The sequence below is a fragment of the Solea senegalensis genome, linkage group LG20 (assembly GCF_019176455.1).
Source record: "Solea senegalensis isolate Sse05_10M linkage group LG20, IFAPA_SoseM_1, whole genome shotgun sequence".
NCBI lineage: Eukaryota > Metazoa > Chordata > Actinopteri > Pleuronectiformes > Soleidae > Solea > Solea senegalensis.
In genome coordinates this window covers 7,052,133-7,075,380 of record NC_058039.1, presented here as the reverse complement: position 1 = coordinate 7,075,380, position 23,248 = coordinate 7,052,133, and the positions used below count along the sequence as shown (strand labels likewise).

The 23,248-nt window shown below is 41.0% G+C and overlaps 1 protein-coding gene across 2 annotated transcripts in view; it reads left to right on the top strand.

Annotated features, from left to right (window-relative positions):
- znf704 (zinc finger protein 704) overlaps positions 1-23,248 on the top strand; it is a 45,062-nt gene that overhangs the window by 3,793 nt on the left and 18,021 nt on the right. Inside the window, exon 2 of one of the 2 annotated variants that reach the window (XM_044052642.1) lies at positions 2,265-2,449. In XM_044052642.1, the coding sequence (XP_043908577.1) occupies positions 2,265-2,449 (185 nt within the window). Of the gene's footprint in view, positions 1-2,261; positions 2,450-23,248 lie in introns of both variants that reach the window. The other variant, XM_044052641.1, reaches the window with a different exon arrangement.

Sequence of the window (23,248 nt, the reverse complement as noted above, 5' to 3'; positions counted from 1 at the left end):
ACATGATCAGTGGGAAATATTTTACATTTTTATCAATTAATCACGAACATCTCTAACTGTGATCCTATCTACAAAATGCTCAAAAACAAGAGCTTCCCAGAGACAGAGATTCATATGCGCTGAAAGACAGTATGTTGGGGGTTTATGACATCACTCTATGTAATATAAGCTCTATATGAGCCTGCTTTATTGTGACCTTTGACCGAGGTACGATAATCTTTACACATGACAAACTGCTGCCCAAAGCAGGTAGATTATGAGTTTCTGTGTGTGTGTGTTTGTGAGAGGGAGAATTAGAGGGATAAAGGAGGATGGTGTGGTTATGTACATGCATTGCACACACACACACACACCAGATTTGATGCATGCAACTCACATTTCACAACAGATTTGGTATGCTTCACAATTTCCTGGCTCCGTGAAATGCCATCATTCATAAGACCGGTGAAAGGAAGGAATTGCCGTTGGTTTTTATCAGACGAGTGCACCGAGCGTACACACAACACTTAATTTTCCCCGAGCCAGTGCAATCCATCTTGTTGTTTTACGCATGTCTGTGTTTTCATGAGCGTTTTGTGCACAAGTGAGTGTTTGTTCAACCTGCCTCTCTCATAAGTGATACTCGATACGCATTTCTTGTGTGTGTTTCTTTCTTTTTGTGTGTGTGTGTGCATTTGTTTGAGTTACTGACTCTGGTGGAATTGTCTTTTTTTCCCTCAGTTAAGCCTAATCACGTTACAGTGTTTTGAGAGAAATGCTCTGTATCACACACACACACTCATACATTAGAAACACTCACCAACCTGTGTGTCATACTTGTCACCGCTCTGTTGGCACAGGCAACCGCGTGTGTGTTTTTGGCTTTTTCTCAGTGTGTTTCAACTTACCTACAGAAATGTGTGTATGTGTTGGTGTGTGCGTAGGTGCTTACAGGTATTTCTGCGTGCCATCTTTGCTGTTGTGTAAGTGAAAGGATAGAACTTTTTTTATGTTGCCATAGGTAGGCGTTTTCAGTACTGATGGGGGAAAATAATGTTTTGTGTGATTATGTGTCAGTGGGCTGTTTTAGTTGGTAAGTGTGTGTGTGGTGCTAGAATATGTGATCTAGTGTAATGCAGTCCTGTGCGGCACATGTTTGTGTGCTTATTTGTGTGCGCTGCATGTGGTTTTGAGCGCAGCAGAGCAACCACCTCTGTGTGTTTGTGTTGGTGGATTAACTGTCTCGACTGCGGACGTTTACACAAAGGCCTGAGACTCACTGGTGCTTTGCCAACTTCAAACTTGGTGCACTGTTTAGTTGTTTTTCAAGTCATAATCTGTGCAAGATTTAAGCAAGTCACAAATAATACTAGAGATTCGTGTTCAAGAGTCGATCGGGGGTGGATGGAAAGAAATTAAGACGTTTAGAAACAATAACAAGTGTACAATTTGGTCCGTGCCATGACCAGTTTTTGTAACAGGAAGTTCTTAGGCATCACATGCTACCGTGCGCCTATTAGACAATATTTGTTTTCACTGATATGTGTCATGCTTTATTGTCTATTGTCCTCTAAACTGGAACTTACTTTACAGATTTGACATCATGCTCTATTGAACAAGACCTGAAACTAGCAAGTGAGACCATAAACTCTACTAGGCTGGTTTCTCCATAGGCCTCCATTCAGACTGCCATTCTGCCACTTCTGTTCTTCTTCCTAGAGTTCATTCAAACTGGAAGGTTACATCCATCTTTTATTCAGTCTATGGATGAATACATTATGTATCATGACTTACAATCATTGTAAAAACCTTACAGTCAGTAAAGGGCCTAAGAAAACAGTCTTGTTTTTAGAACTGACCACATTTTTGCATTTTTGAATTCATCCAATCTGCTTTGGACTGACTTTTTCGACAAGAGGTTAGGTTGTTTTCTTAAACCACATTGGACCATGTACTCCTTCATTTATGGTGTAACAATGAAAGTCTTTAATGTTTGGGTTACAGGATTTGACAGACAGAGCCCAGGCCTTGATGTTGACGATCTAACTGATGTTGTATTGAAAAACTACATACATTTTTGTAGTTTTTCCAGTCCCTTGTATATTTGAACTGAGCAGAATTTCCTGGCATTCCCTTTTCATTACACCCTGATTGCAAAATTGGTTTTCTTGTGTTCTGTGCACAGCTTTCCATTAGTGTTCCTGACTTATTACTGTGACTCACTTGTGTATTGTGTTTCTACAACCAAGCATTTACTTACTTCTCTTTGCACCTTTCTCCAGCAGAGCTATAGTAACGGAGCTCCGGAGGGACACAAAGTGGAGGGCGGCTCACTCAGCCCGGAGGCTGTGGAGGAGCAGCGGCTGGCAGACAGCAAGCGCGTTGGCCGGGACCCCGACACTCGATCAGTGTCCCTGCTAGAGCAGAAACGCAAAGTGGTCTCATCAAGCATCGATGTGCCTCATGCCAGGTCAGTCGGAGGGTATTTGTGTGTGATGAAACATGAAAGCAATAGCTGTTCCACCACAAAAACTTGAACCATATTTGTTCTTATGTTTACTTTGGCTGCAAGAGTTAACACAGTTATTAGTCTCCAGTCTATGGTCTCTTTGCTGTGAAGCAGGAAACGCATGCAAGAGGGTAACTGATGCGATTTACTATGTTAATTGACTCTCATGGCCTGGAGTCTATGTTGCACCACTTCTACAATTTGGAAAACCACCAGGGAAATGTAATTTAACCATAACCATAATTGCTCCACAAAGTTGAGGCAACAACATGGGATTAATCCAAAAATGACACTTAACACACAGCCCCTCAGTATTTAGGACAGGGATACTTTTATACACCAACCAAACTCGGGCATTGGATTATACACATACATTCATTTCACCACGATATGCTCAATGTTAATCATAAATGATGACATATACAGTGTTTGCTGCATGTGGACATTACATTCAGTGGCTTCAAAGATCACGTGTAAAAACAGGATGTCAGCAAACGTGAACTCAGTCCTATTTATGAGACGACACATCCATGTCATTAACATTTGATGAGCTAAATCCAAACTCCCTTGAGGACAGGAATGTTGTCCAAGCACTAACACACAAGCACACACACCCAAAGAAATAATATTTTAAGATGGCCAACATTATTAACAACTGAAGCTTGTCCGATATAGTGCAATTACACCTTAATAGGCACCAGTGCACGACACTGGTTTACTACAAAATGTGAAACACTAATCCCTTGTAAAGATGTGCACTGTTATCGAGCCTCACTCCCCATTACTTGTCTCTTGCTGCTGGATGAGTCCAATCGATGGCAACTTGTTGGAGAGAAAAAAGTGCATTAAAATTTAGCTCCTGCTCTTCATCCTGAGCTCAGCTTTAAATTGAATAGTTATTTGCTGATGAATCATGGCTTTGATTTTCTCGTGTTGTTCATAAAGGGAAAGACACCTGTTTTAAATTGCATCTATTGGACAGAATTTCTACACTCGCCCCATGATAATTACTTCCATGCATAGGAATTGCAATAATATTGATATTTATATGGTTATTGTGAAATGGCTTATTGATTGTTTCGCTGCCTTTGCACAAGTCAAGCTTGTTGCTACAGCTTAGCAACGGCCACTTGTCTTGAATAAATGCCATCCATCCATCCATCTTCTACTGCTTTATCCTCCACATGAGGGTCGCGGAGGGAGCTGTGCCAATCGCTGCTGACATAGGGCTATAGGCGGGGGTACACCCTGGACAGTTCACCAGTCCATCACAGGGACACATAGAGACAAACAACCATTCACTCTCACACACACCTATGGTCAATTTAGAGAAGGCTTGACCTTAATTTAGTACAAGTAATAAATTTTTTTTAACATATCTGTAGAAGTGAGCAGTCATATTTCTTTCTTTGAAATATATTCAAAGTTCATCCAGTTCATCCCATCTTAATTTCACTGGTTTTTTTTTGTTTTTTTTTATGTGTTATTGAAAAGGTCCAATTTTCAGCCAATGGCTTTGACTTGACATCTAATTATTTTGTGCATTGCACTTCAAAGCTTGGTATCTGAAATCCAAGAATTTATTGTGTTTGTCAAGTGCTAAATCAAACCCACTGCAAAACCAGACTTCAGGAAAAAAAATGAAAATCAATGTCGGCTCAATTTATAAATTGCATTTGCACAAACAAGAAAATGGAAAGTTTGTTCTTTCCACATCTTAGAAGCAGGTCAGAGCCCGAGCTCTTTTCTCATATACAGTATCTCTGCAGTGACCTCTTCAGTGCACAACACCAATATTGCCTCCAGATTAAAATCCATGGCTCTCATCATCTGTACACCTGTGACCCACTCCCGGGCCTGAACCGGCACCAGTGGTAAAAATTGTGTCACTCACCACAAAGTAACGTTTATCTTTAATGGCGACACATGAGAGAGAAGAAGAGACAGAACGCTTGGAGGGATGGTGGAAAGGGGGGACAAGGGAGTAACCAGGGGTGAAGTAAATGCCTGTGTGTGGAGATGGGTGGGGGGGTAGATGGAGAGAGCATAAGTAAGAGTGTGTACCAGTAACGGTAACGGTGAAAGAAAAAAGAGAATGCCTGAGGATTTTCTTTTCCAGAGATAACTCACCAGAGCAGTCTGACCTTGAGGGTGTTAATTGCACTCTGAAAGTTCCCTCTCTGCTGATGATATACCAGGAAAATGTCTGGCTGTTTGATGGCTCTCCTGGCCCAATGTAACCCAGCTACAATAGGTTTTTTTTTTTTTACCTCACTGGGAGCTGCTGAAGTACCCCAATGCCTGGACAATCATTTAGAAAGTAGAGGAAAAATGACAGTGTGCCGTATAGATGTTGGACCTCCGGGGTTTTGTGTTGCTACATTTCATGGCTCCGTCAGCCGCTCCACCTCCCATTACTTTATCGAGTACTTTTCTTCATTGTATTTGTTTACAGCACATTTACTACACCCGCATGTCGTCCAAAAAAAAAATCAATACATGTCATTTGATGATTGACCTATTTAATGCATTGCCTCAACCCCAACTCCCAAATGTCCAAAGACATGTTTTTTCTTGATGAAACATTTATAAATGTGCTGCGTCTAAAGATGCGGAGGTAAGAATCGCTCAGTGTGGCAAATTTCTTGATTATTTTTGTTGTTGATGTGATTCATATTATCTGATTCTGACAGTGTCAGACTCTGGTCATTGCCTGCTGCCTGTTCCTTCCTCCGAGAGCCTGTGCTTTTTCTACGCAGGAAACAGTCAATTGTAATAAGAGCTGGTGGAGGCAGACCAGTGGAAACGAATGGCTTGGCTTTTGACAAATAGTGTTCTGGAGACTAATTGCTAACAGGGGAAGTGAAGTACAGCTTTAGCTGAAGGGGAAATCAAGCGAAGGCTCCCTGTATTATTACAAAGCCCCCAAAACAACAGATCTGGGGGGTTTAAATCGTCTTCCCCCTCAGACTGCCAACAATCAGCCCTCCCTTTTTCTTTTTTTTTGTGAGAAAAAAGTTTACTCATATTTCTGAAAATAACAGGAACCATTACTGGCTCTTTGTTTTTATATTTTTAAGCTCAACACAGTGATCTCATTTAATTAGCTTTATGGGAACTTATCAACATTTCAAGCAGCTGTAAGTTAAATCGAGGAAGCTGGTGGGAGTGGGAATGATAAAACCCAATGTGTTGCCTGAGCCAGACTGTTTTTGATCACTTTTTATATTCTCTTTTTTCACTGTTGACACTTGGCTGAGCAAGCCACATTTTTTTTTTACTTGGCCTAGTGCATCAGCCAACTCACACAAAGTTTAAGACTGAGCAAAAAAAAAATCCCACAGGGACAGTCACGTTGTTGTTTTGTCTTTTGGTAAAGCAACACGCTCACTCTATAAGCTACTTGTCTTCTCCCTGCTTGTGGATTTGCGTCTTTATGGCGTTACCTTTTTGGTTACTCCTTTTTTTGCACAATGTGTTTGTGTTTGTGGCGGAGGAGGAGGAGGAGGGCGTTTGAATTTCGAAATAAGAGAAAGGAGGGGAGGACAGGGCGTGTGTGCGCGAGAGCAGTGCCGGTTCTCCATAGAGTGACAGAGATCCTCTGCATTTGCCAAAGAAAACAGCTTTCTTGGCGTAGATGCCAGTGGAGTTCAGAGACCATGTGATTACCATCTGAAAAGACAGCTCTCATGATCTCTCATGCCCGCTCGCTCACTCTTTCTCCCTCTCAGTTCAGCGCCTCGCTCTACCAAGTCTCAATGTGTTATTATCTGATTTAACACTGAGGTTTTTTTTTCCCACAATAATTTACTCGACCAAAATCAAGTGTGTTAAAGTCCTGTGGTAAACTTTATCAGATCGGCCTAACTACAGACAGCTAAAAATATCAAACAGAAATATGTCTGTAGTTGTAGAAAAATGATATTACCCAACACTGGTAAGAGAGGGTTCTAGATTTTGAGCCACAGTAACGGCTCCCAGAATTTTTAAACATTGTAGGTATTTGTGAGGTGGACAGTTTCATCAGTGTTCTCTTAATGGCATTTTTGTAGAATATCTTACAGCATTTTATCTGGGAAGTGGCAAAACTATTACTCTGTAAACAAATAAAAAAATTGCACTTGGGTGCAGTTTGGTAGGTAATCTGAATAATAACCAGATATTGCACAAATTATCTGCAAACAATTATACAAAACAAATAAAATCAATGGCAAAAAATGTAATCAAACATGCTTAATAAAGACGGTATGAGCTTATTAAAACAGTGACTTTCAGCTCTGTTGGGGAGACACTGATGTTGTTTTTTTGTCTTGGCTTTAGAAAATCCATCGAGGATCAACTTAAAGTCCCGAGTTGCTCATGCGGGCTTTTCGTGTCCGTGATGATATCTTGGCACCAGGTGCATTTGTGTTTTGAAAGGGATCAACAAAATCTGAAAATCAATTCTGGGAGTATCCGCTAACCAGTGCAAACATTTTAAAATCAAGAGTGATATGATCTCATGTGTGTTACACAGGGTTACACATTAAATCATCTGTATTGTTATAATATCCATTCTCCAGCCTCCCACTTTCCATCTTCGGTGTCTCCGCAGACAGCTTGGCTTAATGAGACAAAATGAGATCCGAGTCCCTGGAAAAGAATAAACGCATGGGCGACGCAAAACCAGCTGAGACTAAAACACCCATTGTGCCCTAGGTTATCATGGAGATTTTCGAGCTCGATGGATTTTCTTAAGGGAGCTCTTATTGAACAATTGCCGGTATGGATTACTTAATATCATATCAGTGTTTATCTGTGAACCAGTGAAGAATGCTTTGGAGGTGTCGATTAACAGGATCCATTGGAATTTTGCTTTTGTTCTGTTCTGATCCACCTCATTTGATTGTCCTGAATCTCTAATCTCAGATACAGTTGCTGATTAATTATGGGCAATCCCGCCCCGCTGTTAACTCTGCTTCGGATTAAATATAGATGAATAAAAGGCTCAGCCCTTGCTTTTTGCCAATACCCATTGGATTATAGCCAGAGACGCATCAAGTGAATGTACAATGGCTTATTGTTCAGGTTTTTGGCTCCCGAGGAAACCGCCACCACTCGAGTTACGAGTTTTAAATTTATATGCAAATCGGCTCTTTAATTAAGTATGCTGAATATCGGCGGATATGATTGGTGGAATGGTTAGCTGCGGATTTGTCGACGGTCAGCCTAAATTCACTCTGTGATGTTTTGTCAAAGCACTGGACTACGACGAGCATGTGTAGAAGACTTCCTCTGACATTATCTGGCATGCTAATGGCAACTGCAGCTGTCATGAACAGTAAGATTATCAAAGCGACTTTACCATTTTCTTTGTGACGCTTCAATGCATGCAGTTAAAATGAACCCTAGGTTATCAAAAGAAAATATTTGGCACCCTAAAAGCCTATGCTGGCTTTGGTGCTTTGAGGAGCATGCACTCTTCGTATGTATTATTCATTGTGAAGCTATCAGAAAAAATCTATTAGCAATTATTGATGTCGGAAATATACATATATGGTGTTCCTAATGACTTTGAATACACTTTATGGCTGTCAAGGGAGCGTGACTAAATCAATCTAATTCTTAAGTATTTATTTTTGCTGAGCACTGAAAACATCAGACGATCAAGAACACAAGACAAGCGATTCTTATTTTAGCTTTTATTTCAAGGTATTTACATTGAGATGTGTTAAATCACCTTTTGTTTGAACCCACCCATTTTTCAAGTAAGTGAAATTGTTGGAACTTGTGACTGACAGGTGTTTTTTGTCGTCCAGGTGTGTTCAATTACTTTGATTACTCAAACAATAAATAAATAACACTGAACGTACACTTTGACCATAGCCACTACAACTATTTGGAATTGTACTAAAGTTGATGGTTAGAACTGTAAATTAAAGCCAAACTGGAATTTGCCAAAAAGGTCCAGAGACGAGGCTGAAACGCTGTGAGACAAACTTTTATGGACTGATGAAACAAAGAGTAACCTTTTAATAAAGTGACTGAAATGCTGAAGTATGATCTGCTCATAAGCTCTTCTGTGAAACATGGTGAAGGTAATGTCATGGCTTGCATGGCTTCTTCTGGAAAGGGCACTTGATGGCAGCAACAAAATAAACTCAGAGGTCTACAGAAACCTTTTTGTCTGCCAATTTTGAGAGGGACACAACCAGACCAGGTCGCCCTTGTGAAAGAGATCTTGATCTCAATTGGTATTTTATCTGGTTAAATAAAGGAGAAATAAAAAAAATAAAAAATAAAAGACTGATGGGAAAGTCCTTCATCGTGCAGCAAGAGAACGACCTAAAACAACCAAGGAGTTCATAAGGGGAAAGAAGTGGAAAGTTTTCCACTGGCCAAGTCAGTCTCTAGAATTAAACCATGTTGAGTTTGCATTTTACCTGCTAAAAGGAGACTGAAGGGGGGGAAACCCTGTAACAACTGAAAAAGGCTGTGGTATAAGCCTGGACGTGAGGTCAACAGGTTAAAGGCTTGATGCAGTTATTGCAAGCAAAAGATTTGCAACCAAATATTAAGTTTTTATTTTTTTATCTAATTTAAGTTCATCAGTTCCTATAATTTTGCTCAGTTCCGTTACAAAATGAGTCTTTCTTCTAAGTTGTTTTTCATATCTCACTGTAAATGCCTGGAAATAAAAGCTCAAATCTTGATCTCTTGTTTTATATTCAAACCTAAATGTCTTCTGTGTACAGCCACATTAAAGGATTTGCCCAATTTGTGCTCCAGTAGTTTTGTGTTGATTCGTTCCTCGTCGACCTTGCACAGTGCAGGTCTCAAAGCCGGTTTCCAAGTGACAGAAGGCTCTATTGTTTCCGACTAATCTGTAGTCCCCAGCTTTAATGGACTCATGGCACTGAGTGCTCGAGGAGAAAAAAAGCTCTAATTGATTCTATCGACAGGTGTGCATTATGGTTATCTGTGGTTTATATGAGGTGGTGACGAGTGTCCATACAGGAGCCTCAATGAAGAGGTGGGATTCGCTTTGACTAAACATCCATTCTTTTATGTATTAGATAATAAATAAATACTAAATGATAAAAGATGTTGAAGTCCTACAGAGTGTCTGTCAACAGCTCTGACATAAACCATTCCAAATCATGAGGATCATCAGCACAGCAGTGATGGGAGTTTGCCAACAACCACAAAAACCAAACAGCCCTTTTCTTAGAATAAGGAAAAAGTATTTTGGCCCAGGATCGTGCTTGTTGTTCTGTCCAACATCTGAATTTGTCCCCTGGGGTGAGACTTTGAATGCCAAAGCCTTCTCATAGTTGACCTGAACTGTGGCACGGTGGCAATCATCATTATGGCAATGCACCCTTGTGTGCAGAATATGTGCAATTACTTTGTTTTGGCTGCACCAACACAATCAGATTTGGCACACATTGACATGTGAACGACCGTGCAACATTTCACTCATTACCAAATGTGAACCAGATACTGTTTTTTTTCACAACTTCATCATATAAATGATTTGTGTTTCAAGCTGTTCTTTTTATTTGTCAAGTCGTGGAAACACTGGGGCAAAATATTACCTCTTGTTGTCTTTTGTTTTGAAGACCTTTTATCTTTTTTCTGCAAAAAAGAGAAGCACAAAGATGAGAAAGAAGTTGGGTTACATTATACTCCCTGCTATAATTTAGTACTTTGTACTTTGGGGCAAAGGCACTGTGGCCCAATATGGAGGATGTATTTAGGCTCTACTGACCTGTCTGTTGTGAATTATTGATGTCTGTCATTGTGACAGGCTTTATTAATTAAAATGGCGATGTACTAATTAAGAGCACAGCGTGAGGGTGTCATAATTGTAGCCCTGATTTCATTCGAGTGACGCTCATCAATCTTATCACAGTTCACCAGAGTGGGCGTGGCATGACACAGTGGCGGGGTGTGTTTGATTATGCTGTATGTCTATAATCTTGCCATCCTTTACTATATTAAGGACTTTAACTTGCCCTTTTCCTCACTGCAGATGTAATAATGGCTTCCTTCCTTCCTTCCTTTGTTCTTGGCAGTTTGCATGAGACCATTGATTATTTTGTGTCAGGCCAACAGAAAATATCTGATGCTCAACAGAACCTTAATCCTTGAGATGTCAAAGAATAATGATGAATCAAATGTCTGGACAGGTTCAGAGTGCTTTGGTAACTTGCCTGTGTCTCATGCAGACGCACATTCAACAGGGAACAATGTGATTCCTCCTGCTTGACCCTGTTCTTGGAGTTAGACCTGGAAAAATTCTTGAAAGAACTGCGACTGCCAAACATTGTGCTCTGTTTAGTACTCCTAAACAGAGCACAATCTGTTTGTTATCTATCGATGCACATTCATTTTACTATGTGAATACACTGAACATATGGATGTCTCATAATTAATAAATAAGCCGTGCTGTATAATTAACCAGTAGCGTTCATTTCTGCCCTCTTGAGTTTTATGAGGTCAGAACACAAATCCATGTCCTTTTCTAACAAATGTTGAGTTAAAGATAAATCTCACGTCTCGCCGCGTGTCCTTTTAGTCCCTCAAGCAATGTTTTGTCCACCACAATCTGTCGATAATGTCAATAGCGTCTGTACTAATGCATTCACAGGCGTGTCATTGACAGTGGTACGACACCAATTACCTGCTAATTAGCAGCGGGGAAGGACAAGATGCAATGCCGTCCTGATAGGGAACTGACCTTGAGTTCCCCTAAGTGCTTTCCGGTGTAGTCAAAAGTAAACAAGTAAACGTCAGTTGTTGTCAGGATCCTAGTCAGGCTGGAAGATGTTTTGAGGCGGTCGATCAGTGTGTGTTCCTGTGCATTTACACGGTCGCAGCCACCGACAATTCAAGCTGTTTAACGAGCTGTGTTTGTGTAGACGAGACTGTGCCTTCATATGAAACTTGTTATGACTCACAACCATGACGCCTATGTGAGTGTTAATTCACCTTCTGCACTAACAGATGTATAAAAGATATTTACATCTCCATAATAGCAAAAAGGAGAGGACTTTTCTGCACGGGTTTGCTTTATCTCTCGCACTTGTCTTGGGTTAAATCATCCGTCCTAGGTTTTCTTCTGTCAGTAACCATCTAGGCTACAGAATGTGATCTGACATTCAGCAGCATCCTCAACAGTTGGTGCCATTTGAATTCGGCTTAATGCTGTTGAAGCCAGTACAAGTCAAAAAGGTTCCACAGATGTCCCCCTCAACAAAGAGAGAGGCCGTGTGTTGTGAAGAGGGAGCAATTAAGTTAATTGAAAGTTAGCCATTTGCTGGTCTGACATCTAAGGGCCATCTGCTTGGACCGATCTACAGACATTGTTCCCTAATAGTAAAATATCCTCTTACTTCATTATCCATTGAGGGGCATCTGTGGTCTTTGGTGTCTCCAAAAGTAAGCAGTGCACCAGAACAGTGAATGCAGCATACTAGGTGCTTCCAAAATAAGATTTAAAAGGTATTATATCATCTGTTGGGTTTCCAGTTCACACTTTTACTCAAACATTACAGCCTAACAAAGGAAAACATATTCAACAGCTAGTTCCTATTTTATCCTTCCTTACGTTGGAACTGTTAAGGAGTCAATTTGTAATAAAGGAAATGTCTAAATAGGTTGTACATTTTGATCCCTCATGTGTTTGCACAGTTTGATCCAATTTCCGCTGCATTTTTTTACGATTGTTGCTTTGATTTTTCCCTCACAAATCAACGTTTAAAAGCCTCAGAATACATATCAACGTCTTTCTGTGGAGCAAAAAAAAAAGAAAAAAGAAAAATCATCCAACTTTCAACGGCGAACCGCAGCTGTTCCACCAACGTACCAAATCATAATTGGCCCTTTCCAAGCAACCACCCAACCTTTCAGATAAGATAAAGCTTCAATTGTTGTGTCTCTTCTCTGTAGGGGTTCTGTGTAATGTTCTCTCGCTCCGTCTTTTACTGACACTCACTTTCTCTTTGTCTTTCTCTCTTCCTCTATCGTCCTTTGTTCTTCAAAAGACATTTGTCATTAGCTTCACTAGCTTCACCTGCAAGCTGACAGAGACAGTAGCATAGTTAGCGCTCTCTCTTATGCACACACACACACATACAATTTTCCCTTGTCACTGTGCAGAACAGCTTGTAAGGAGGTAAACTGTCATCAGTCGCACTTTTAGCTTTGGGGCTATTATGGTTTGTTCGTGTATATAAGTGTACACTCAGAGTGGTGCTGGTATTCAGAAGACAGCTGGTGTAGATGCCCCTCAATCCCCGTTGGGAGAGGTCGTTCAGGCGGTCTCCTATTTTCCTACACACACACACACACACACACACACACACACACGCGCAATAGTATCAAGCTCTCAATATCGTCAAGGCAGCATTTTGCCCAAACTACCCACTTATCACCTCCCTCCCTTCTTCTGTCCCGTCCCTCACTGTAAACAATGGCGAGCCAGTGGCTTCGGTCATGTGACCTTCCAGCATCTGCAGGCGAGGTTGTTATTGTTTTGATTCGGGCTCCACATGCTGAACTCGACTTCCATGTGAACAGCAGTGTGTGCGTATGTGTGTGTGTGCGTGTACACACAACACCCGTGTGTGTGTGTGTGTGTGTGTTTGTAATCTTTTTATGGGTTTAAGACGGGTGGGTCTCCAATGTTCTGCCAAAATAGAGTGCTTCCTGCAGAAGTTGTGTGTGTGTGTGTGTGTGGGCGCGCATGTGTATTTGCACGTGTCCTTCAGTGTGTGTTTGTATGTGTGTAGATTGTGGTAGCTTTGGCAGCATTACCTCACTTTGAGCTGAAAATGGATGTGTTTACCAGGAGCTTCTCTCTTTCGCTCCCTCTCTCACACTCTCTCTCTCGCTCTCTCTTTCTTTCGCCTTCTTTTAAACATCCCCTCTTATTTTTTTTCCCCCTTGCAAGTGTTCACTGCCTAGATGGAGGCAAACATAACACCTCATTAGACACACACACACACACACACACACACACACAAAGGCGCTGTCTGGAGTTTAGGTTTGTAAACATTGAACGTGTAGGCAGACACACAAACCACGTTACACAGCAATAGTCCTCAATATACTGTAGCATGCATAATTCATGACAGCCGTTAACGTCTGTGTAAACATGGTGGTTGAGTTGAGTTGAGTTAAATACACGTTTATTTATTTCCAAGCATGCACACTTTCACCGGGAAGAAATAATATTTATATCCTCCACCGACTTTTGCCCTGCTGCATGTCAGTTAAAACCGCAGCGTAACCACAGTTGTATTATTGTATTATATCAGTGGTAAATAACAAGATCCTCACCCTTTTATCTCAGTTACTTACTGCGTACTTTCCCCCTCTCACTGTCCATTCCTCACCCTTTTCTTTTTCATTCCATTCGTCTCTCTTTCATCATACCCCGTTACCCAGATGGCTGACTGAGCTTTCCATTGTTGCCTGCCTTTCTTTCCTTTTTTCTTTCCTTCCCTGTCCTGCTTTCACCTCTCCACACTCTCTCTCTCCCCACTATTCCTTGCGTGCTCCATCTCTGTTTTCCCGCTCATTTCCCCCTTCATTCCCCCATGATTCTCTCACCCTCCCACACTCGAGCCCTCCCTCTCTTCCTTTGTCTCCTCTCTGCACTGACTGTGTGTGTGTGTGTGTGAGAGACTGTTTTTCCTCTGACTGACAGAGAGAGATGTTAGACCGCTGCTGAGCTATTTGCTGGCGTTGTAGTAAAGCCAGTGTGGCTATCTTACTCTAGCATAAGAAATCTGTAGTAACCACCACAGTAGGGCGAGTACAAATTGTTTGTCTCCTCTGACAAACAACTGTGTCCTAGTTTGGCACTAAGTCATTCTCAAAATTGGAATTCTGCCTGCCTATTCCACAAATACATTTCACGTGTATAATCGCTTCCAGTTGGCTGTTTTCACAAGGGGAATATTACTTATGTAGAAAATAGCTGTAATGAATAATATACACAGACTCTTTCATGTGGTATACCCAACATGCATACATGCTTTACCCACAAAACACACACGCCCATAAGCATTTCTCATTATGTATGCAAATATGCCAATCATTTGTGGATAAAGAAAGGGTTAATGATTAACCATCAGTGCACAGTCACACATTTACAACCGATGATATCATGCACAGATGGCGAGGCGACAAAAAAAAAAGTCATCCTTGACTCTCATCCTTGTGTTTTTCCATGTCATAGTTTTGTTTTGTGATTGCCAGCAGACACTTGTGAACAAAGGCGTGCTACACTGACCCTAATGCTAACTGACAACTGGCACGTAGGTGACTGAGGCGTCCCATCTGTGATGTGTTACCTCGCACATGCATGACATTCTGACAGACGCACACAAACACACACTTGGGGTCGTAGATTTCTAGCATTTCCCTTCACTATTAATAATTAAAGCTTATTAATCGATGTTCAGGTTGGCACATTAGTTATCTGATGTTCATGTGAAAAAGCCTTATTTAAAAGAAATTGGCTCTTGCTTTGAAAAGACGCTTTTGTCTACCCCATTTGAGTTTCACTTCAACAAATTGAAACAGACCTTGTGAGTTAATTAATTACTTTTTTTATTGTTTAAAAACAGCAATTAATCAACCAATAATTAATTAGTCACTGTGTCTATTTTACACAGTTTCCCGTTGTTTTCTCTGAGGCTCATTTGGAATTTGGATTTTTAAGGGGGAAATCACCCTGCACACAGAGGCTAACTGATTTCAGCAGAAATGCTGATGGCGCACAAAATAAATAATAATCAATAATGCAACAGTAATGGGAGGCATTAGTACTTCTCTTGTGTGAAAACAGAGGTTGTTTTTCCACAGTTACACTTTTAGTTGTATATACCCCACCTACAGTTAACGGCTAGATTGAATTGCTAAACTTGTTTTTATTACCCAGTGTTTAAGTTGATGAGAAAATGTACGTGGAAAATGCACATAAACGTTAGTGACTAGCTTTGCGTATTTATTACCATTTTTACAAGTTTGATGCTTTACCTCATGCTAGGCACCGTGCATGCATGCAGCCATGTCTGTGGGATTTCTTGCTGCAGGAGTTTTCATGTTGTGAAACAAAAACAAAATCTTGGGCAGTGCTTTTCACAAGAAAATTGGAGGCTATGTTCATAGTCTTGATTAATAATTAAAGGTATATACATTTCTGCATGAAAACCTAATAAAATAACAAGGATAATGACTTATAGAGATCTGTACTTGGCAAGAGGAGATCAGGTGACTGTTGCACAAGCAACTGGAATATGAAGTGACTTCAGGAAAAAGTCACTTAATCAGGAAATGAGCCGAAGCTCATGATTCCATGCTTCTCCACCACGGCATCAAACTCGGTCTTTTGTTATTAGTTTGATTGAAAGAGAGAAAGAAACTTAGTGGGAGAAATTGCATTTTAATGTGAAAATGGGGTAATGACTTTGGGTGTTAAAGCAGATTGTTACATTGCACTTAAATGTCTTAAAAATGACTACCTCAATAATGGACGTAAATAGCTTTCACATAGTTGTCTTTAGAAATGTGAGCACTCAGTTGGTAGAGCCGGCACCCCTTGAGGCAAAGCGTCCATTGCAGCAACTTGTGGTTGATCCTCCCATGCTACTCTATCTTGTCTAATGAAGCCAAAGAATATCTTAAAAAAAGAAATGTGAGCACTAGTCCTGTGTGGGTGCATCTCTAAGGGATAATGGAGCAGAGGAATCTTTGTGTGGACTTGTTGACATGGTTGCGAGGGAAGAGGTGGTCTCACTATCTGTTTCTGTGTGCTTGTTTTTTCTTTTTTTGGTCATGGGTGTCACTTCACGCTCTGTGTCACATCCTCATACCACACAGCAGTAAATTAATCAGAAGAGATGTTCACCCGATGGAGACCTTCCTCGCAAACACACCCTTTCTCGCTGTAGATTTTTTTCCTCACACGCATCTTTTCTATTAGACTCAAACAGAACGGTCGTCCGAACCCATTTGTGACTCGTATTGATTATGTGACAAGTAATTAGTGATTCTTTCAGTCCTTAATAAATACTATCACGTTGGGCAGTGGGCATGGCAGTTACTGGCCACCCTGCTGCGTGGCTGTACAGCGGCTTGAACATCTGTGTTATTGTAGGCGTGAATGGGTCCCACTGAAAATACATCTTATTTAACTTTGAAGGTTAAAAAATATACCACTCGCGAGTAAACTGGGGTACAAGGGAGGACGAGTCGGGAGCGGAGACAGGGGGGAGAGCATAAAGGGGGAGGTGTGTAAGTAAAAGGCCTTTAGGAAAATGTTGAAGTGGCGGGCAAATCCTTTGTCCTGCCTGGAGGCTGTGTGAGGCGATTGGACCAGCTGATAGGCCTTTTATTATACTCTCCATCAGCTCAATCTCCAGGGCATTTATAAGCACCTTCAGCAATCACACACACACACACACACGCACACGGACGCTGACACACACATACACACAGCTACCCCCTCCTTCAAGGTGTAATTGGGAAAGAGGCCCCTTCCTCTCGTGTGTGTGTATATCGCTCTCCTGGGAGCTGAGGGGCTGGAGGTGTGAGTGTGGAAGTGTGGGTGGGTGTCTGTGTGTGTCTGCTGTGGTTACAGCCAAGGTGTTTATAATCAAGCTCAGTGGTGATAAAAGGGTGCTTGTGTGTGTTTATGTCTGTGTGGTTTATGGTTCTTATTGGCAGGTTGCGTGTGCGTGTGTGCGCTTGTCTAGAGGGCAGGTGGAGGAGAGAAAGGATCATTCTGGGGTATCTTATGCTGCTCTTACAACCTCCATTATCACCACCACTCTTACCAATAAACGCTGTAATGACACACACACACACACACACACACACACACACATATACAGTGATTAGGTGAAAGGTAGCTGAAGGAGGAGATTTCCCCAATCCTGTTGTGATGGAAGGGAAAAAAAGCAGGAGATTAGGGTCAGACGCACAATCTCAGTCATAACAAACACAACAGTCGTAGCTGTTTTCATGTAAACCATGACACCTTGTTATAATGTCTTTCTTTACTAAGATGAAGAAGCACAGTTCTGCTTTTCTTTTGTGTGTGTGTGTGTGCGTGTGTGTGCGTGTCAGTTTTCTCCCACAGTCCAAAAATATGCAATATAGGGATGAGGTAAATTGGACACTCTAAATTTGGCGAAAACTGTCCAGGTTGTGCCGCGCTTTCTGCCCTTGGTCATCTGAGATTGGCACGGCACCTCCCGCGACCCTCGTGTGGAGGATAAAGCGGTAGACGATGGACGGATGGATTTTCATTATGCAGGTTCATAGTTAAGATCATATTTAGTCTTTGTAAGTGTGCCACGGCATTGACAGTGACTGTTTTTCAGAGGCACAAAAGATTTTGTTCACATAATGAAGCATGTGAAACTTCTTGTCTTCTTGACTCTTTGGGAAGTGGTGAAACTTTACTTTGAAAAGACAAGGTCAGTGTTGTGGGCTGAGAAATAGTTTGAATCCCTTGTAAATCACAACACATCAGAAGTGTTGGTGTTTTGTTTTTTTTAAATGTACTATGAGTCAAGGTAACTGTCTTTATTGTTTGCAGTCCTTGTGTTAAGCTGAGCTTAAGAGCTGTCGGTCCAACATGCATTTACGGAACAGTTGTAAGAAAACATGTAGGTCTACGTGTGTAATTATCCTGTGACGAAGGCACTAGTGGACTTTGAGTATCGATTCAACAGCTTGACATCAGCTCTGATAAAATGAATATTGATTGCTAATGTCTTTGCTAAAGTAGCACTTTATTTGTTTGAAACTATTTTTGTGCTTTTGCAGTGAACTATACATTAAAATAAAATGTTTTTGACTTTGGAGCTCCCTTTGACCCATACATACAGCATCTTCTGCCTTTGTGACTGAGGTCAGCAAGAGTCCCAACTATGATGTAGAAAATGAGACCGATAACAACATAACAACAATATGCTGAAGGAGAAAGAGCAGAACAAAGGGAGAGAGAGAGAAAAACATGCTCTGATGTTCGACTCCCCCAGCTACACACTGGCTTTTCACTTGCTCCACCTGCTTTTGTTTACTCCAAGGCTGGATGGACAGTACTGATCCAGTGTGGAGGAGAAAGGGAGTTATGGGATGGAGGCAGACAGGTGAAAGAGATGATGGGTAAAGGGGAGAAAAAGGGAGTATGGGGGAGAGAGTTCTCCAGCGTGCTACTCTAAAGGTCGTCATGACTCTCATAGGCTACTGCCTTTGTTCGCATCGTGAGCGACCCCCTCACTCTCTTTTTCCACCGTGTCACATGCACATTTATATACGCTAACATTTGCCGGCATGCTTTCAGGCATCCACGCATGCAGGTAGTTGCAACATCTCACAGAAAGTGGCACGGTCTCACACACACACACACACACACACACACACACACACACACACAAACAAACAAAGCCACATGAGTACCTCGGAGCAGTGAGAGCCAGTGTATTCCCTCTGCTCATTAGACCATACAGCAACATCAATTCAGGGGAAAGCCCATCACTTGCGCGTGTGTGTGTGTGTGTCAAGAAGGGTTATTCCATCTTGCACCCCCCCACCCATTTTTCATCTTCCATCCCCATCATCATCATCCATTATGTGTGTACAACAATTGCATTAATTGTTGCCTGTGCTGTTTCATATTTTTTGGAAAGCCTCAGAGTTTTGGCAGTACTTTTTTTTTGTGACATAATTTCTCACTGTTGTGTCATCCTTGTGTGTGTTTCTTTTTGTTAAACAATCGTGATATTTTCTTTTGCTTTTAGATATGATTAAATATAGAGACTCACAGTGGGGATGCTGCAGTTAGATCTTAAAAACCATTACTGTCTTCCTCTGTAAACGGATAGCAATGATGCTCTGCCTCCCTTTGTGAAGGATTGCTGGTGATTATGACCATATTTTAGTCTTATACTGTTTACTGACATCAGTTTGCGTGAGTTGCGAGTGCAAAGGGTGACGCATCAGTGGCACCGTCGGTGGGGATTAGTTCACCGCATCAACATTAATACACAAAATACAGCCAAACGGAACAAAAACAACTGAAAACAGGGATCTTGACTGCAGGTGTTTAAAATATAAAGCAGTAATCATCCGTGGACTCATAGTACAGTATCACAAACATAAGGTACAGTTTGTGGGGAGACGGCAGACAGTGGCCTCCGCATTGGGAGGGAAGAAAACAATTACCTCTGACAGCTTTAAGATTGAAGGTAATGCATGTTTAATTTCATTTGTTAAACCTTTCCCCCTCATCCGCCTCACCGCCCGTCACATCTCTGCATCCATCAAACTCTGTTATTTTCACTTACCAACATCCAGGTCTGTTTTCACTCACTGCCTGCATCTGCTAAAGTAATATTTGATAGAATTGTGAAACTTTGGGTGGGGTGGGGGTCACTCTAAGCCAAAGGGTTGTAAAGAATATAAGTAAGAACCCCAGCCTATAGTAAAACTAGGACATGCTACCATATGTGTGTGTGTGTGTGTGTGTGTGTGCCAAAAGGTAAAGTGTAGCACAAGGAGTTTATTATTATTTCTCTCATTCCCATCGCTTGAGGGGTTAACTCTTTATGGATGTGAAATGAGAGGAAATCAGGACATATCAACCTGACACACACACACACACACACACACACACACACACACACACACACACCTTATGACCCGTCTCCTATAAGAACACTTCCAAACACTACCTGGAGGCTTTCTTTCACTTCACATTGCCTACTAAGCCATTCATGTGTTGTTGCACAGAGTCTGGCTCGCTTTTGTCGAGACATGTTTACTTTGAAGTTCAAATATTAACCATTCACACAACATGGTCTGACACACACACACACACACAGAGACTTAAACAAACAGTGGTGCATTCCACGTTTTAATGCTCTTCACTTTATTAGTCAAGTGAAAGGAGGAATGGGAGCAGATAAGGAATATAAGCCCTTTATTTCTCCACGGTAGTTAGCTCAGTGCTCACAAAGACAAAGTCATTCGCTGCTTAACCCGAGTTTGTGTCTCAGTTTGTCATTGAAATGCTTTACAAAATCCAGAAGGTCATTCATTAACACTTGCTGCCGATGCCTCATTAACTCAGTGTCTTGTCCTTTCTTTAATACGAAATATTTCGACCCCTCTCTTCCAAGTTGTTATTGTGCTTATTAATCCAATTTGAAATGGTTGTGCAAAAAAAAATATTATTCAATCAAATAGATGCTCACCTCTGTACCAATGTAAAAGAAATAGATGAGAGGCACATATACACTTAAGATAAGTGTTTCAGACCTTTCTGATAAGTCATGGTCAATCAGACAAGTGTGTTCAAGTATGGCTCATATACAGAGGTAGTGTATGTTTTAAATAGGGAGACATTCACATGGTGGTGTTTGCAGGACAGACAAAAGACAGCAGTTAAAAGATCGCACACTTAAATATGCTAATACCCAATCAGCTAATTAGCTGCAAGCAAATGCTGATGATTAGACTCTGTGTGGCTCTGAGCTACAATAACGTTGAGTCTTAATGACTTTGTGTACTTTAATCCATATGTAACCTGTCTTATATGTTCAATTAAGCATTTTCTGTATTGTGCATTAAAGTTTCTTGGGGGGGATTTTGAGGACATATTTGCAGCAGTGTTGTCAGTGGAGGTGAATTTGACGAGAAAAAGGCAGTTATTTCACATTCATAAAGACAAAAACAACACTTTGCTCTGCCCCCTGAGAGTTTATTAAGAAAATCAATACCTTGTATTTTGTTATACCTGCAGAATAGTTTGTTCTCTGGGTTTTATTGACCATTACCGTGGAAAGAAATTTCTATTAAAACGGCCCGTGATCTTAAATGCTTTGAGATCTCATAAGAATGTCTCCACTAATGAAAGTGAATTTCAGCATCTTCTGAGACTCTGCAGACTTTTTGTTCCCGCAATGCAAAAAGGACACAAAGTAACTAACTAACTGCTATACTGTATATTATTATATTATTATCAAGGAGTCCACATCCCCTGCCTCCAGCTCACTCTGCCCGGCTACTAGACTAACCAGGTGGGCTGGTAAAAAGCTGGTTAATCCTAAAACACAACAGGATTTTCAGCCTGATAATAATCCAGTCACAGAAAAGTTTTGGCACGTGTTAAATATTAATAGACACGACCTGCAGAGACACGCCGACACCTTCCGACTCTTCGCTGACTCCGATCACACGCAGGCTGTTAAGACTCAAGACATCGACTTGTGTGTAGTGTGGGATGCACGGGGATCCTGCGACTGTGAACGCTGTGCAGTGTAAACTTGGTTTTAGCCTCGAGGCTTGTCAGGGACGTGAGTGGCTCTAGGATTTCAGATCATTTGGGACACAGAGGAGGTTAATTGTCAGGCAGGTGATATAGCAAGAATGGAAATTAGTGAGTGGATTACCAGAAGGAGGGTAAGCACGGTAAGAGTTTTGAGTAGCAGGCTACAGACATGCAGGGATGTTAAGGCGAGTGCATTTGAAATTTTGAAATTTTGTTGAAAATCTACTTCCTTCAAACAGTTTATACTCTTTTTAGAGCTTCGACCTTCACCCCTGAACTGTGAGTAAGCAAGTTCTAAGTCCCATCGAGCCAAAATGTGGTTTTCATATGAAGTGTTACTCATAAAACAACACATGACTCATACTTTTGGAAACCTAAAATAATGAGATACAAGTTATTCTTTAACAGTTTGTTAAAGAGTGACATCAACAAGAGTAAAAGCTGAGATCATTGGAGATGCTAATTAAAGTACAAATATGAGTCCTCAATAGACTTTGAATACAAATATAGCAGTTTCATGTAAACATCCAGAACCCGACAGGGCGACAGTTTTTTTGTGACATTTCAAAGTAACCAGAGTTTTAAAGGTTGAGTCTATGAAAGAAAGACATAACTTTGATCCTTTCTCAGTATGTACATAGCTTTATAATAATAACAACATGGAAATCTCACTTTTGACAATTATGGAACCTTGTCAGCCTTAACCCGGTCCAGATATGTCTGACTTTTCCTTCAAAAAGAAACAACAAAACGTATTCAACTACAAACTCAACTGTAAAATTGTTTCTCCATGCATGAGATAACCTGGTTTTCTGGTTATATAACACAAAGGAAGGTTTTTTGTCCCAGAGTTTACTTGGGTGTTGTAACCTACATCCACTTATTTAACATATTTTTGATGTCATTTATCAAAATTGTCACAACGTTGAATGAGGGTACCTTGAAAGTTTGGAGAAAAGGGTTTTGTTTTTTTTGTTTTTTTCAGCACTGGAGGATCTGGGCTGCAGTTGTTTTCTAAAGATCAAGTTACAGTGACTAAGATGTAGGTTTGGCACCTACATCTACAAGAGCTGTGAGTGTGAAGGGAAAGATGCCAGAGGTGGCTCTTATTTCAGGGAGCTGGCTGTCAGATCAGTGCATATGTTGTTATGGCTAGAAAGATGACTTTGGTCCTCTGGTTGTGTGTGTGTGGCTGCGTGGGTGTATCTGTGGCCTTTAGCACAGATGTGTCGCTCAGAAACACAGTGTGTAGATGCTAATTTCTAGCAGGTGATGTTTATTACTCTCGCCATTGTTGTTTAGCCTGTGACTGAGCGGAACAGTAAATGTACAAAAAATAGAAATCATCACTTAGGCTAATGGGAATTTAATAGGCTTACTAAAGTAAGTATTTGGCCAAATATCAAAGTGTGTATGAACTTTCA